The 17459-nt window shown below is 50.4% G+C and overlaps 3 protein-coding genes across 3 annotated transcripts; 2 read left to right on the top strand and 1 right to left on the bottom strand.

Annotated features, from left to right (window-relative positions):
- Nucleotides 1-6658: 6658 nt before the first annotated feature.
- Nucleotides 6659-7680, top strand: PV05_03305 (uncharacterized protein). Its single transcript, XM_013463938.1, has one exon. The coding sequence runs from the start codon at nucleotides 6722-6724 to the stop codon at nucleotides 7577-7579; it is 858 nt and encodes a 285-aa protein (XP_013319392.1). The 5' UTR covers nucleotides 6659-6721; the 3' UTR covers nucleotides 7580-7680.
- Nucleotides 7681-9972: 2292 nt separating this feature from the next.
- Nucleotides 9973-11019, top strand: PV05_03304 (uncharacterized protein; the record flags this gene model as incomplete). Its single annotated transcript, XM_013463937.1, has 2 exons — nucleotides 9973-10052; nucleotides 10263-11019. The coding sequence occupies 2 exons, from the start codon at nucleotides 9973-9975 to the stop codon at nucleotides 11017-11019; spliced, it is 837 nt and encodes a 278-aa protein (XP_013319391.1).
- Nucleotides 11020-14716: 3697 nt separating this feature from the next.
- On the bottom strand, nucleotides 14717-16162 carry PV05_03303 (uncharacterized protein; the record flags this gene model as incomplete). The annotated part of the gene is made up of 1 exon (XM_013463936.1): nucleotides 14717-16162. One exon carries the CDS (start codon nucleotides 16160-16162, stop codon nucleotides 14717-14719), a length of 1446 nt encoding a protein of 481 aa, XP_013319390.1.
- Nucleotides 16163-17459: the final 1297 nt, after the last annotated feature.

Raw genomic sequence — 17459 nt, 5'->3', positions numbered from 1 at the left:
GTGTGGTGTGCTCTGTGAGATCTTCTGCTCCCCACACAAGCTTTGCAACTGTGTGGGCATTGCCTTTCACCACCAATCTCCTGGATGGAACAGGGCTCTTGCCGACAACTCCCCCTCTCAAAGAATCGTGATGAGACCCGCATTGAAGTGAGAATCTTTATCGCAGTTCGTGAGGCAAGTGGGTGTCACCGTTTTGCTTGATATCAAGTCTTGAACAGCAGCCGAGGGTGGCTCGAGGATCCCCAATTGGTCTGAAGGGTGTATGAGGAAACGAATATCATGTTGCTTGGGAGAGGTTGCAGCATTCGCTCCGTCCGGCGCAGCATAACCAGCAGTTCCATTGTCTAACATGAATGTCAAATGAAAGGCCAAAAAGTTAGGAGAGTTGGAGTTGCCAGTGCTGCTAAAGACTTGAGAACGATGTCGTGAGTTCGAGAGGTTATCGATCGTTGCATCATCCGTTTGGTCGATCTCTGCGCATTTAGGTTCTGAGCAGTCCTTCGGAAGACGCTCCGCAAGACGCTCCGAATATCTCGAGGGAAAGATGGTCGTAAGGTCAACAGTGGGATTTTTTCAACGCTCCCTTCCCATCTTCTTGAAAAGCCTCTCGTTGAGCTGAGCGGCAGAGCTAACCGGTTCCTCATGTTTTTGAGCTTTCTGTTTGGGTTCAGGCGTGTCATCGTCGTTGGTCGACCGAGGTCGTTTACCTGCAACCATGATAAGTGGACTGGCTTCATAGGACAATCAGTAAGCTCAACGCGTATTATTCGAGGCAGCAATAGCGAGGGTGCGTTGTTGCGGCTATGGAAGGTGGAGTGGATGGTAAGCCAGCAGAACGAAACGTAACGTGGGTCAATGCTCTGCAGTAGCAAAGACCGTGCACGACCGTACCAGTGCAAATGGCGAGATACTCGGATCTTGAAACGGAAATAGATTTGGGAGAGGTCAAGATTCGCCGCTGAGTATTATGATATTCAACTTGGGTCACTACTTTGGTGAATGAACATCTCTCTCTTGGGTCGGGACCGCAACCGCGCAGCCCCGACTAACCCGGGGATATTCCGTTGCCGGCTGATCAAATTGAGAGCTGGTTGCCGACGCGGGAAGGAATTACTGGAATATGTAAGAATATGGTATATAGCGGTATTTCTCGAGAAAACAAAAAACTAAATGCTGGTGGGTCGGTGCCAGTGGCTGAAGGACTGGCCGACCAAGGTGGTGCGAGGTATCGAAAATAAGCCTCTGCCGGGCGATAGCTGCGTCGGCAAGTCTGCTCGCTGCACGAGACGAAGCTGGAGAGATACCAAGGTAAATTGGAGCAACCGAGAAAGAAGTGCCCTAAGCAGTCGGAAATGACTGGCAGGGAGCGAAGAACTACACGGTAGGTGACACCAGCACTGGCAATCATCTAAACACCGCAGCGGTACTCGGGCAGACGGCTTCGGTGGAAGGCGAGAGAGATGACCGGCTCGAAGAAGCAGCGACCCATTCATCGTCTCGTCGTCGATGAAGGTCTTTTGTGAAACGACCAACAAACCGCGTACATCTGAAACGGGGAAGGAAGACATCAGCATTTAGCTAGCGGACACTCCTAAGAGACCTTCCACGTAGGCAGAATTCAGTCGGTGCAACCATGTTCGCATGAACACTCTTCCGTCGTAGGCATGGGACGCGTATGTGTTACCAGAAACAGAACTGAAAGTGGTTGCTAAGTCACACGCAGGGCACAGTTGAAGGTAAATTGGCAATTGGCGGGTGCCGGTAACAGGGCTCTGGCCCAGATATGGGCACGATTGATCCGTTGCTCGGGCCGAATTGACACGATATCAGTCACATGCCGGGCATGCCCAGGTTGAAGCGGCGAGCCTCAGGTCGTTCTCAGGCCCAAAGGTGGAAATGGATAGAGTCTCTTGAAGTGAGTCGGCATGAAGGAATGAAGGAATGAAGGAATGTCGCAACATTCCGCCAAGCGCTCGGACCCCCCAGAGCTATAAGTAACTCACTGAGCGCGTCCTTTGTCCTTTGTTATCTTACCCTTTTCATCCCATCTCTGAGCTTACCCTTTGTCTCTTGTCTCTCTCATCCAAGGGTAATCTCTCGCCCGAGAATAAGACTTGTCTCTTGGCTCTTGTCCTTTGTCTCTCTTTCGTCCCCCTCTCGTCTCTCTCTCTCGTCCAAGGGTGGGACTTGTCTCTTGTCTCTTGTCGGAAGGCGAGACTTGAGCTCACCATCATAATATCTTTCAGCTTCATTGAATGTCTCAAAACATGGATTCAGACGGCGTGGACAGCTCGGGCTCGCCTATATCTCAGCAATATGGTCAGAATATCTCCGCTCTTCTATTCTACTCGTTAACAACTCTCAGCAGCTCAACAGTGTTCTGGAATTGAACAAGCGCGTGCATATCTACAGCAATTCTACGACCCTCAATCGAGAGCCAGAGACTACTACCTCGACAAGACCTTTCTCTGTAGGATATCTGAGCTTGAGTGGTCAAAGATACAGGAAGAATTCGATCTTAACGGCCCGAGGACGGAAAGGTACGTTTTCTGTTTATCCCTCTCTCTTCTAACGTTAACTGAGTACTATTTACAGGTGGGGGCCCCGGTTTCATTACAACTCCGCTATATCGACTCTCAAAATCGACACCATGACTTCTTGTTTACACGAAACTATTATCAAATCTCTTGAAAAGTACTTTATTCTTCTATTTGATCGAGCCCTTCCTGAACATGATCACAAAAGAATTCGATTCCAGACAAATGTCAAACTCAATCAATTTGGAGGAGAATATGAAGGTTCAAGCAAAGTCCCAGATCTCGGAATCTTTATGACAAATAACGATACTGATGAAGATGAGCTTAAATGGATTCTTGAGATTGGCTTCTCTGAAGAATACAACAATATTCGAGAAGATATTCGACACTGGCTCCTCGGTTCGACATGTTCAATGGTCGTTCTCATCAACATTGTGGAAACCCCAACATATCGTTGTCCACTTGATTTCGATTTGGATCTTTGTTCAAAACTCAATATACCTGAGGATAGATCTCAAGTTAGGAAAAAGGATTTCTCTCTTCAGGGAGAATATGGTCCAGTGGAGTACAAAGGATATCAATGGGTAGGACAGATCTCAGAAGTATTTCTGGAGATTTGGACTTGTGACCCTCGAACTGGGCAACCAAGACGAAAGGGAAGTCGAATGTCTATTATACCTCCAACAGACGATCCTCAATTTCAACTGGCCGACTTTCTCGATATTGACAATCCTCAAAAGACATCCTTCGATTGGGACGGACTCCGAGCGCTACTCAAGAGAGACCTTCGATTACAGGGAGTCATGAGATGCTGCGATTGGATTTACGAAAGTCGGAAACGTGCAGGGTTGGTCGACACACCTGACAGTCGGATCTAGCAGGCTTTTGTACCGAGGTGTCAGGCAATGCGGGCATGGTTGTGGTCGGCGGCGGATCTGACGGGCTTTTGTGACGGGGCTTTTGCAATAGATTTTCTGTAACGGGGTCTCAATCGATGCGGGCATAGAAGAAGGAAAGAGAAGCCTACGAAGATGAAGTAGCAGCTGTTAAACGCCTTACAGCTCAGGCAAGACGGTGAGGTACCAGTCCAGCATTGTTGAGTGCTCCTGCAACTGGCGTGTCCATGGATCTCAGGAATCTCGCGTCGCCTTTTCTTTCCTCTGTTCGAAGCCTTTCAGTCTCAGGCCTACTCCTTTCGAAAACAGGCCGTGGCTCCCTTTGAAGCGACCTACTCAAGCTCATTTCTGCAGTCGCCCCTGGCGAATTCCACTTAGAACGTATTGAACCTCTCCAAAATTGTTTTGCAGAAATGGTGAAGCACGCCATAGAGTGCACCAAACTCCAGCTTAGTGGCCCTGTCCACGGCTTGCCGGTTTTCGGAGAAGGTCACGAAGCTGCCCCATGTCGTGAAGCCACGAAGTTTGTTGGAGGGGGAAAGATATTGGTCGAGGAGGGTAGCTGGATTCGGTGACGGTGCTGTAGACTGGCGCCCCCAAACCCAGATCGGAGCCAGCAGTTAAGGAGTATCTTTCTGGACAAGGTGAATACTGTGTTGATGCTGCCAGCACATCCATTGCCCAAAACATTTGCTCGTACTCCGTAGGCAGCTCGGCCAAGTAAACGCCCGCTTTTGAAAGCCGTCAGTGATTCGTGGGGTCTAGTCACGGGGCAAGCTCCCTGAGCTGACACTAATCGGGTCTAGCTTGACAGGCACATGATGTTTCCATGGGTGCCATCCTGCATCTCGCACTCCGCCTCCATTTCTGCTTTGCAATCCTCTTTTTATCCTAATGATCTGACCTGAAGCCTGGGGAGGAGACTTTATGTCACGATATGATTCAATCCATTGGCATCCTGAGATCAATACTTCCTCGACATCTACCAAGACCTAATACCAAATGTCCCTTTGATTTGAGGCCACCACTCACTGTTCACCGGTCTATGATTCCCTTGCAAAGAGCGAAAATATCGACCAGCACGCCATCTGCGCCATCTGCGCCTGCTCCGGCCACGCCGGCCCAAACAGAGACAACAAAGTCGTTGGCTTGGCTACAGCTTCACGAAAGTTCGCCAGTATCTTATGGCATCCAAGCTTTCGATGGCTACTTGGAACTCGTTCCACCGAAGACACCGCTTCCGTGCGAGAAAAGCGCCAAGATGGAGAGTGCTTTGGACTATGTCAAAGGAGTCTCCTTCCAGGTCGCTTGCCGGGGCAACGTGTTTGATATTCCCGTCAACATTGGGGAGGCCGCGAATTTGCAAGAGGTGCGCTCCGCAAGGGAGGGTGAATCGAAATTCAAAGTCACAATGCGGATTCAGAAAGATCTATCAGCAGATTTGATTGCTCAAGATACATGGACCAGAAGCATGGTATCTATTGAATTTGACGGCGGAGGGCAACGTCAGTTTTGGCCAGATCACCAGCGTCTTATAGGCACCAAGACTTGAGACTCCTTTGAGAGGGTGCTAATTCAATTCATGTCGGTTCTCCTCTCCATGACGTTGGTCGTGTTTTTGACTAAAGAATCTCAATAAGAATCCAAATTTGGAGGAGAGGACGAAGGTACTTCTCGAGATCCGAGATATCATACGGGTTTGGTACGGGGTTGTCGTCCTTGGTGTCCTTTTTCTCTTGTCCACTCCTGTAATTTGACTCAGTATTTGAACACCCATCTGACATTGCCGCCAGCACAGATGAAACGTACCGTAATTTTTGACTGATGTAATCAGCCACGACTCTAGCGAGTAAGACGGCTTTTTTGGCCGCTGCATACATTCTCAAAGGGCAACAAAAGGGAGTATGCTACCAGTACAAGTGTTTGGAAATTAGGAAGAGTCAGAGATGGGAGATCGTGAGGCTGGATTCAGGCTGGCCTCTATACTTCGTCAGCGCTTCTCCACATGGCTTGTTGGACGCAGAAGCGACAATTTGTGTATGAGCCAGTTCCAACTGTTGGAAAGCTTTTGCAGGAGTGGACCAGTCCCTCCTCCTTACGCATTGCCTTTTGTCAGCTGTGGCCGGGGAGGGAGGCCCAGCCCGCTCAGGAGACACCTTTGTACCCCATTGCCTGCCCACTGAGATTCCAGTTGGAGCCCATGCCGTCAGAAATGATTGGCATTCCTACCCGTACCAGCATATTAGATCATCGTCCTCTGCGTGTTTGGCAATCACTGACAATTCATAGGCTGTTGCGAGCTGCGAATATGTTTTATGATGCATGCGTACCAAAATCAGGCGCTTCACTCTGTCTCACATCGAGGGTTCGCGATATTGGTCACAGCAAGACCTTTGTTCCCGTAGCTTTCTCCTAAAGTCCACCCACATCATTTGGCAAGCATATTCAGAGCAGTTGCCACGCCTCACTGGTTCGTCGGTATGGACCCACAAGTTGCCTTTGGAACAATGTAGGAGCAGCGGCGTTGGCGAAACTTTCTGCAAACAGTGTGCAGGGTCTCGACACCATCCTGTGGACCTTGGGATCACAAAACCCATCTGTTGCCAATCGATTCATTGTTATTGTTCGTGTCTGAGGGGGCTGGAAGGGTTGGTAGGAACCCAGGACAGGCGTTTCATAGGCTTCCAGTCGGTTGAGTCAACTTGGGCGCCCGGCCGTCAAAGGAGATAAACGTAAGGGCGAGTCAAGAGCCAATTTCCTCTCAAGTATGCAATGAATAGCTGCTACACAGCTTGAACTTCCAGCTGGGAGCCATGTTCTTTTGAGATGATTGGTTCTTGTTGGACGATGTTCTGTGTAGACGGCTGATTTGGCCTTCCTGCCAGCACGTTACTTCTAGATATCTCAGAATTAAAGGCTTGTTAGGTGAGGAGTATGAATGACGGAATCTCGGTCAACCATAGTGACACTGGTGCAACTTGACTTTTGCGCTCTACGCTTTCCCGCAACTACTTCAAAATCTTCTAGGCTTAGTACACGGTGTAGCGGGCGATGTGGCCTAGCTGGCTCGCTGGAGCCAACTCTCACAGTTATGCGCACGTGATCAATTGATGTGTCAGCTGAATTTGCTTAGTCACCACGGTAGCAGCCGAGCCAAGACCTGGGGGAGAGCCACATGTCCTCCCCAAAAAGCTAACAAAAGGACTTGGATCATGCTGACCACGGCTGCATTTGAGATTGTCCATCATTAATATCAGTCCACCACCGCTCCAAAAAGGATCTCGCACAATGACAGTACGAGTGACAGATGCCGAAATTCGATCCTCCTCAACGTGGATCGTCGGGCACTACGGGGCTAGGTATGGGGTCTGCATAACCGGATCCTACGTTGTCAAATTCGGGCCCGCCGTTCAAACTTCACGCGAGATCATGGCAATCGAATTCGTTCGACAGAAATGCCCGAATATTCCAGTTCCAGAGGTCCATGGGACTTGGGAGGTCGACGAAGACGATGGGGAAAAGACAGGCTACTTCGCCATGTCTGTGCTACCTGGATCTTTACTCCGTGATCTCTGGCCCACAATAACTGACAGCGAGAAAACAACGGTTCTAGACGATCTGGCGATAATTCTAGCACAACTACGATCTATTCAGGCTCCAGAAGACTCCATAATTGGAGCAGTGGACGGCATAGGCCCGGCTGCCGATCTCAGAGCCAGTGGCGCTGAACTTGGAGGTCCCTTTCCCTCAGAGTGCGACTTCAACGAATGGCTGGTCTCCCTTATCCACCCTGAATCACGACAATATTTCTCCGATTTCTTTGTCCAAACGATTCGCAACTGCCTCGTGGGCCTAGGTACCCATCGGATCCGATTTTCGCATGGAGACCTAGGAATGCATAACATCCTGGTGGAAGGCGGGAGAATTACAGGCATAATCGATTGGGAGTACGCCGGCTGGTACCCTGAGTACTGGGAGTACGTTAAGATGGTCCAATTCTCAACAGATAAGCAGTTCTTGTGCTGGTGCCAGCAGTGTTGGGAGATTGGTGGTTCGAAGGTGCGCTATGACGTGGAGTTCGCGGTGGACAACATGCTAAACAGCCAAGTCAGACATGGGGAAAGAGTTATCAAACGACCAAGGTAATTTATTAGTCAAGATACAAAAGTATCAAGCATAAGTGAAGAGTGAAGAGGGAAGAATGAAGAGTGAGGAGTGAGGAGTGAGGAGTGAGGAGTGAGGAGTGAAGAGTGAAGCCGCTTAAAAATCGGATATCCTAATTGACCTATGAGCTACGTACGCGGCGGATCATTCTGCCTTTAGACTCTGTACGAGCAGATACAGGCCGTTGCATATAGTCTTGCTGTCCCATTATCGTGCGGATTGTTGAGTGAGCAGGTGTTGCAGACACCGGGCGGCTTGCCGAACGGTTGGACAAGACGCCTTGGTTGGTAGTAGATTGGGTCTTGACAAAGTACTCGAAATGCTCCCCACCCGTGAGCTGAGTGGCCAGTGGCACGCTCCAAGGTTCTTGATCAATCGGGTGCTTCGGTCTGAAGTTTCATCAGCAACATTGGTCGCCTTGCTGATGGACTGTTGGCAGCTGGAGCGGCCAAAGGGCGTTTGGTGACTTGAGGATGTATGCCTTACCATTGGCGGCTAATTGCGAGCCCAGCTGGCCAGCAAGCGAGCCTCTGCGGCCAGTGCCGATGAGTGTATGTATATGTATGTGTCCGTGTATGTGGCATCTCTATTTATCAGGAACAGCTAGGTCTATCAGTCAATAACAAAGGTGATGTGGCAGTCGTCGACGTCTTTCCTGGCCCGCAAGGATCTAATGAGTCAAGTAGGTCCACGATGTCCAATCTCAGCATCCACATAATCGTCTACGACGAGCCAAGTCTCAGGTCTAACGAAGCTCACGTCGCTTTGTCTATCTTTCACCCAGTTTCAAGACGGTATTATATCTATCATGTGGTCGAGGACGTCGCCACAGAATCAGAGATGAAATTCGAACGACAAGCGAGAGATCAGAACCCACGGGGCTCCACGAACACCCCATCAAGAAATACCCGTCTCCAGCATACCAGTGTCCAAGGTTTGAGCTGCTGAACCACGTTCTTCGGACCACTAGAGCCCCCCGGCCAAAGCCATCGACGTGGAACTGCCAGACATGGTTACGATGGGCAATGGAGAACATGGAGTCAGCCAACCTTATGGCGAGAGGTGCGGCAAGCGGGTACTACGCTAGGATGATGTCCAAAGTCCATGCCAACACCACACGCCCATGATGGCCGCGAACAGGGAAGGAGACGAATCGACGAATAGTAAAAGTGTATGTATAGCGGAGAGCACGATCTTGGCTATGGTTGCGAGCAGCTAGAGCTTTTCGGAAGCTAGTCACCATCAATCTAGGATGTTGCGAAGAATTGATAAAAGGGGGAAAGGGATCTCGTATTCATGGTATGGGTGAAGTCCTCATTACATACTTCGCCAGCAATCGCGTTCGGTGTGCCGGCACCCGTGTGGTTAAGCCAATCAACTCGCCAGCCACGCCCTCTTTTGTTCTTGAAAGTCCTCCATCTCTGAGTGTAATAACGTGTAGGGCCGATCCATACGTCCCAGCTGAAAGTTGACTTAGAATGCGCCAGGATGATAGGCTGTAGGTAGCGAGAGCTCGTCTTGCGGTTTCCCAATCGCATGATAATGGACAGGGACCAACCGTCAGAGTGGCCGACCTTCACAGCAACTTTTAAATTTCAAGTGCTGGTGTATACCGTTCTCGACGGCCAGTTGCATCGAGTCTCCAGAACACCGTATCTGCGGCTGCCCATTGCTCTTGTGATCATTCTTCCTTTGCCAATACGTCGAGATCTTTGCTTTGCTTCAACTCCTTTAGGCTTTGCTATCTTTCGAGATGATTTCTCAATGCTTGGGGTCGCCTTCGCATTCAGAGGGGCCGCAGATCGGGGCCGTTGTTCTTCGGGGACCAAAACCGACGACGGCTGAGACAAAGGCGGTGTCTCCGACGGTGAGCGTGCTGGGGATGTCGATTGCTCTGAATCTCGATAGGCTGGCGCAACAGAGCGCGGACAGATATCATCGACGCAGAGATGATTCCGAATGTAGGTCAATTTCTCCGAGAGTAGGTGGAGAAATTCATCGTTGCTGCCATCGGTTGAGCTCGACTTGCGAAACAGGATCATGACTGGCCTCGTCGTTGATTGAGCTGGTGGTTGGGAGCTCGTGAACAGTCAAAATTCATAAAGAGGGGAAATATTGAAGTCGTCAGGTTTACAAATGGCCTTCGAATTGTGAGGACAGATGAGACGTCGTGAGTATCTTGGCACGTCCAGATAGAGGTAGTGTTTGCGAGACTTGTGGAGATGGGAACAGTGTCAATGGTCTGGCTCTTGACTTGTAGTTGCCTCAGGCTTGGTGTAGTCCCCGGCGCCTCCGTTACTGTTTCAAGCGAAGCCTCTTGCCCGAACTACGAGAATGCCGTCTGAGCGATGTTCTTAGCAAGACCAGTCGCAGCCATGGAAGAAATGATTTCAACCAACCGTGAAGCTCCAGGAACACCTGATACCGAGGTCTTGGATGATCTTCAAGTACCGCCGTAAGTACATGCACGCATAGAGGGCGACTTTGCTCACCTGCTTCCCGATGATGCAGCCACCAAACAAGCATTCAACAGCGTCGGCGCAGTGGCTCTAGCCCACCCTGGCGAAGCTTTCGACCGGAAAACCTCCATACACATCAACCCGGAAAGAGAACCATTGCAGTGCACGAGGAATATGTGGATTCTGACAACGAGGAGACTATGAAGACCGAGCAAGTGTGGACGGGCTACTATCGCTTCAACCGCCTTTGAAAGTCCCGTCGATGACGCTTATGTCTTTCATCGTCCTCTAGCAGATATGAACTTTGAAACTTTGCGGATGTCGGACGACGACTATGGGACCAAACTTGATGCTTCAGGCAAAGCTGTTCAAGGCCTAGAATGGGTGCACTCGAAAGGTATCATGCACAGAGATGTAACACCAACCAATATCTTCGTATCATTTCGACCGGAGCCTATCACCACAATCACAGATTTTGCACATGCCATATTGGCAGACCAATCAACAGATCACTTCAAGGGTACCGTGCACTATCTCGCTTCCGAAATACGCGCACTCAAAGACGGACAAAAGACTGCACCCTATGATAAGCGAGCTGATATCTGGTGTCTTGCATATACTCTCTTCGACTTGCATCAGCGCGCGAAGGGATATAAAGAAGATTCTGACCTGTCGCTTACACTCTTCCACGAGTTGGCTCTGAAGAATCTGAGACAACGCCGACTGCCAATTGATGGACCTATCGACGATATGTTCGCTTGGGAAGCAACGGATCGTGTTGCCTCAAGTGAAATCCGTGGCGTGGAAAGGATGGCCAGAAACTGGTGCCAGACAACAACAAAATACCTCCATAGGCTCGAAGCGGCGCCGGCCTTCCACAACAGCCTAGAAGTCTCTGTGAATGGCACTAAGCTGTATCTATCTACGAGTCTCTTATCGTCAGAGAATACCGGACAGAATTGAGTGTCACCGATGTGTAATGTTACCAAAGGGGATTCTCTGTGGATCAGGAAACAGCTGACAACCACTCAATGGAAAGCGATGGTGGCAGCAGAGATGGTACCATACACCAGCGCAGGCAGGCATGCCATCACCACATTGTGAACAGGAATGTGCCCAGCACGTAGCTGTTGTTATCGTACGGCACCTGACTCCAATATTGTTCGTGCTCTTCCTCCAGGATGGCTCGCGCGGCCGTCAGCTCTTTGGGGAGGACGCAGATCCGGCCTAACAGGTACTCTTCGAGGGGTTGAGGAGGCATCGACGTGGAGGCTGGCGGAACTCGGATGGTGAGTTGGCGATGCCGATGCCGATGTGGACAGTGTTCATCGAGGACCGACCTAGAATTGCCGAGAAATGGAGGAACCATGGGAATCTCAAGCTCCGGTGGATTTGATGCCTTGCAACGAGCTTACATTTGAGCCACGGCCCTTGCAATCTCGAAGAAGAAATAGGTCGTAGACTGCGCAATCAGGCTGAACGTTCAAAGTTGGCTGGTATGCAAGCCGTTTCGATCGCGCCTACACGTGACCCGCACATTGTGTGACGCAACAGCTCGGCCGGAATCCAGGTCGAGAATACAGAAGTAAATACAGAACGGGTTGGAACAGGGTTTTCATCCGTCGGCTTATGGCTTCCATGGTCTCCCGAAGCGGCTGGCTATGCTGTGGTCAATTTCTCTCCAGAGAGCCGTGAGAGCGTCCTGAAAGCGGCGACGTCGAGCCGATTCGCCGACTAATCATTCTCGCATCCTCAAGACCTTTGTCGAGAGCCCACGCCCGCCAACTCCAAGTGTGATATTTGCGACGTGGATCCGCTATCAATAAAGGACCACAAGACATCACACACTCAGAAGACAAAGACTCGCAGGGATGCTGATCATGGGTTCGTGTCGCAATGAGCATGAGTTTTCGCACAGGCACCTCAAACGGTTCTTCGCCCTGTCGTCACTGGCGTTCCGACATTGCAGGTTAGCTGCGTGATTGGGATGCGCATGACGAGGGAAAGTCCCATTGCAATACTAGCCAACAGGGCAGATGTCACCCATCAATTTGCGGGGAACAAAGTAAGGCGCGTGACGATGAATCGTATGTAACATCGAACAATTGACAGGTTCAATAGTGTCATTGCCAGAACTTGTGTCAATTGCCCTGAAGGGCAACTTCTCGACTTGGCACCTCGTACTGTTCCAGGTGACCGTCGTCGAAGCTCAAAGGACCGTATTCCTCCGCTGCCGAAGAGGCTGGCAGGTTCAAGGTCTCCCTCCCGAAAAATCGATTTACCTTGTTGATTCCAGTCGATTGAAACTCGGCCCAGGCACCACCGCCCTAGCTGAAAGGGATGGATCAGTCAACATGTACCACTGGTAAGGAACAGCGCGATTTTGAGCTCAAAATGAGGCAGAGTCTACTCATATTGGGTTGTTTATCGACACTCTGTGGCTTCCATTATGAGTCCGGCGACATCCGTTTACTGGATGACTTGGTTCAAAGGGACAAGGATGCATGGTTTCCGAGAGTAGGCGCAGAGGGATATGAGAGCTTCCAAGATGCACAAACAGATCACAGTATTAGCTGGAAAGGGTTCACTACAGAATTTGCGTCGGCCTTCCCTGATGCGCTCCCAGAGCGTCCAGAGCGTCTAGAATCTGTGCTACGCAGTCAGCTAAGTCATATCCTTGAAGATATAGGCCAGCTAACGATCTGGCCTCGAAAGCCATCTCCGTCGCGACTACGACAATTTGCCTGCAAGGATTTCAATTGCGAAATGAACCTCTGGCTGGTCCTCTCCAGCTCTGCTCTCATCCCCTTCTGTGGCCGGTACAATCCAGAACTATGGGACACACAAAACTGCGACTTGAAACAGCTGGCAGAGTTCCTGAACACTTCCTGTCTATTCAATAAGCCTCTCGCTATTAGCAAGCTAACTGCCACGAAGCTGAAAGACTGGATCAAAAAACTGGAACTGTTGTTTTGTGGACCACGAGGGGAAAGGCAAGTCTTGTTTGAGAGCCAGCTTTTAGAATTTCCTACTCACAGGTTTCTAGTAGTCCCTCCTCGCTGGAGCCACTGTATATGGTGGCATATTACGTGTGTGAAAGAAATGATGATGCCTTCATCCAACATTTTCAAAATCTCCAATGCCTTTACACCCTCTGCAGAGACCCCAGTTCCGAGCCTGGGAAATACCAGTACCGATGCATCTTCGAAAAGTATGGATCGTCAGTGACAGAGGACCGTCTCATAATCAAGAAACAGAGACCGAAGTATTGTAACACATTTTACTCTTTGGAACTGGTCCGCCGATGTTGGATGGATATCGTCGGGAGGTCCTCGGTCCTCTTAGATCATCGGTGTCCAAGCCCTGTCCCGAACGGTGGAAGCAAACCCGAGCCGGATTATCTGGACCCCTTCAAGGAGGTTGAGCTGTTCAGAGCATACATGGTCTGAGAAGTGGAAAGACAATCAGTACGGAATGTTGGGGACGAATTCATAATGAATGCATCCCAGAAGTATATTATGACGAAGAATCTCTTCATGATGCGGCGGGTCATGGAACTCAGCTTTCCCAATGATTGTAATGGCGATGTTTGTGGGTTCACAGCACGAGAAGCCATACCTTACTTTCCTGTGGCCTCTCGTTTGGCTCTGGGTCTCTTCTTATGTAGGGCTCTTAGTGGTAGCATCGGTTGTCCTGGTGATGGCTTTCTTACGGCAAGCTCGATGGAAGCCTTGCTCGAGCACTGGGTTTGACATGAATTTTATGGTTTCGTTCGAAAACCAAGCGGCTTCAAGAAACAGCGGGTGCTGCAGTTGCCGACTGATCTGTTTGCACCAGACTAGATCTGCTTCAGGGCTCTGAGGATGTCTGTGGTATCTTAGGGCATAGCAACATTCGCTACCTGGAGCAAACCTTCGCACAGGGTTATGTATGCGTGGGCAATGGAGCGTGCCTCCGTTCAGGTAGATCATTTGTCGCGAGGCAGACAAGTTGCGTCCCATGCCCTTCTAGCCTAATCTAGTAAAGCTGTTTCTTCGTTGTCGTGTCATCAAAACTGCCCTTACGCCCTAATTTAGTAAGGTACCTGCTTGTTTGGGCAAGTTTTTATGTATTCCCCCCGGCTCGTGGGTGGTTGGAAATGCTAGGCAATCAACCAGGATAGATCCTCTTGGCGGCTTCAAATGCCGGTGGTTTTATCCGACGAGGCTGTCATAGGAATCTGCATGATAACCTCCTCTCTTTCAACTTGGCGAATAGATCCGTAACCGTCTTTCGAGTGACAACATATACCTCGAGACCATCTATTCTTCAATGCGAGACCAGCCGCAGAGAGCTGCGCTCATTGGATGGAGACGACCAAAAAGCCATAAGAGAAGGTAGCGCTTACTTATGAAACTTAGTGATGAGTTCGCCGACGACTATATAGTCTGTGTTCTCAAACCAAGTGAAAGACCTCATTGCACCTGACCTCAGTAATCATAGCTTTCCACTTATCAGGCCATCATTGGCCATGCACCGGCAACCGAGAAGACATGCGTTCTCTTCCAAGCAACTCCCAGCACCTCTCAGCAAGACAAGACATTTGTCCTTGGGCTAGGTCAAGTCAGATTGACAACCATGCATCTGGCAGACTCCGTGGTTACATACCTGTTGAGAACAATTATATGACTGACAATTTCTTCTCCTGTTCGAGGGAGTTCGCAAATCCAACCTGCAGCGCTCTGACGTCTGTTATCAGCTTCTCGAAGTCCGAGGGTTCCTTCGCACCCTCCACAAGCTTCTTGATGTCTGCCACCAGCGAGTTTACGCCGGCGATCGTCTCCATCGTGTCCTTGCCGTAGGTGACCATGCGGTACTCCACCGTGGATAATATCCCTTTGATTGTGGCGACGGACTGCATGGCCTTTTGGGCCGAGTCGATGCCTCTTAGGGCTGCAAAGACAGCGTCCACAGTTTCCTTGGCCAGCTCCATTCGTGCAACTTTGTGTGAGACGAGGCTTCGAAAGCCATTGGCCAAAGAGTCGCCCTTCCAGGCTGCGGTGTCCTTTTCCATTCGCTGTGCGACGGCTGTGCTCATCTTGACTCTGGCGAGAGCCATATCCACCAGCCTCTGCTTCTGTCCAAGCTGGGTTTCCAAGTTCTTGATGCACTGGACCAGCTTCTCGATTTCGACATCCTTCTCTCGGATTCTTTTGGCGAATGCTGTCGCTCGGTCCTGGTCCGTCAACTTGCGAAGTTCCTTCTGGTAATTCGAAATGGTTTTCATGTGCTTCTCGTCCTGGGCTTGATAGAATTTCAAGCTGGAGCGCATATTTTCGGCATCGTCGAGGCTTTTCTGAAGTTCGCGTTGGAGTTTTCGTTCCACATCAGCTTTTCGACGCAGATCTTCTGTAGATTTATCGTGCTCCTGCAAACGCGCTTCAGCCTTCTCCAGCTCCTTGGAGAGCTTTTCATTTTGTTCTCTCGCGCTCTTCATGACTGACGCTTGTTTCCGGTTGTTCTGCTGCAGTTCCTTTTTCGATGCCGAGAGACTGTCGTTGAGGTTATCCCGGGCAGCTACTAGACCGCCGAAGCTCTTTGTCAGGTCGTCGAGCTTTCCCTCAATACCGCGCAACCTTTCATCGGACTCTTCACGCCTTGCTGCATTGACCGACAACTCGACCGTGAGGCGGCCAATTGTCTCAACATTCTTCTTGGCCTTTTCTGATTCCTCAGAGGATTGCTGGGAAAGTTTCACAATCTCCTCCTGGAGACGAGTTGTTTGGGCACTGAGGCTGCCGGCTTGCCGACTCCAATCCTGCCCTGTAGCATTCGCCTGATACAGCTGCTGCTCAAGATTCCGGATCGCGGCTGCTGATGCAGCGGCACCTTCTCGCGAAAATTGCTCGATAAAAGCAACCTGCGATGCAAAAGCGTCTCTCTGCACCATGACCGCATGAGCCGTAGCTTGACTCTCGAGTATCGCCGCTGCCTGATTAGCCATCGCAGCCTTATAGCTTTCCACCAGCGCCTGGAGGGCTGCGATCGACGAGCGCTGCTGCTCATTCTCGGCGCCCAGGCGAATGGCCTCACGGTTTGCTTGCTCGACGATCTGTTCGGCATTCATCGCGAAGAACAACGAAGGAGAATGAGTTGTTTGGGAGTTCTGAGAAAGATTTCGCCCAAGCAGTCTCATAAATACTCGCCAGCCTGATGTAGGCGCCCAACCGGAGCACTAACCCAAATAGCATTAGACATACCCCTCAACTCGTTGCCACGTTGGATCAAGGGTTCCCCTTCCGGCCAATGGCTTGCCCATGTCTGCCTGCCAATGAAGGGGTAAGAATCGATAGTGTAGTGTAGCACCTCGCCAGAACTAGCTTGTATCCCAGTCAGCGGCTACCCACTGCTAGAGGCGCTTCTTTACGTGCAGCAAGAACAACATTCTCCCCTACAACGTTCTTAAAGCAACAGTGGTCAGGATGCAGAGCTGGGCTGATTCTTGTCCCAACGACTACATCTGTCCGACACGAAGAGGCCTTTCCAGTTTACCACCGTAAGGTACAATATTCCAGCTACCGACCCATCAGAATTTGGTATTGAGCAAAACCCATATGAACTCATGACGGGGTTGGCCACGTCATGCTGGTGATGTTGAGGGGGTAGACATGGGTAAGGTATGGTTGATGGTCCACGGCGAGGTGCTCGGTGTGCAACTACACAGCTGCGCACATCGGTGCCGGCCGAAAGCTGAACATGATTGGCTACATCTTGAATGCATCGGTGAGTTCTTACTTCTTGCCATCACACTTGGAACACCTGCAGTTTCCGGTATGCGTCCACCTAGATGGTTCTTCCAAAGTGCGGCTTTGGGACGTTCTTGGGCGGCAAGTCACTCATAGACACATTCGTGAGCAGGCTCAAAATGATGACACAACGCAAGCCAGCTCTATTTCCTCCTATCATTTGTGAAAAATCCTGCCTGCTGCGCTTGGTTCTTCTCATGGCCTGGGACGACTCGACCTTAGCCGCCTGCATAAGAAATGAGGCGATGCTATCGAGTCCTGGCTCTCAATATTATCTCACCATTAGGTTCAAGATGCCTTGAAGTTCTATAGGTCCATAGAGCAAGCCGGCTAGATGTTGTGATAACCTGTCCGTAGGATGCAGTTACCGTGCTGAAGCCAAAGCGCCGGACGCTATGGAAGACTTGTAAGCTGGTAGAATGCCGCTGTCAACCTTTGGTTAACTTGTGTTTTAAACACATACTCCCCGGAAAGCAGTAGGCCGGTGCGGTGGGAGACGCCTCGTCCACGCTGGAGCCGTCCAAAAGAGAAGACATTAAAGTCAGCCACAACCTGGTCAAGTATACTATCTCTGTGTCGTGCATGGTGAAGAAGTAACACACTGTTCCCAAAACTACA

The sequence above is a fragment of the Exophiala xenobiotica genome, assembly GCF_000835505.1.
Source record: "Exophiala xenobiotica strain CBS 118157 unplaced genomic scaffold supercont1.2, whole genome shotgun sequence".
Lineage (NCBI taxonomy): Eukaryota > Fungi > Ascomycota > Eurotiomycetes > Chaetothyriales > Herpotrichiellaceae > Exophiala > Exophiala xenobiotica.
This window is presented reverse-complemented; position numbering and strand designations above follow the sequence as displayed.

Coding starts and splice junctions, on each gene's coding strand:
- PV05_03305 (XM_013463938.1), top strand. CDS start 6,722: ATGACAGTACGAGTGACAGATGCCGAAATTCGATCCTCCTCAACGTGG.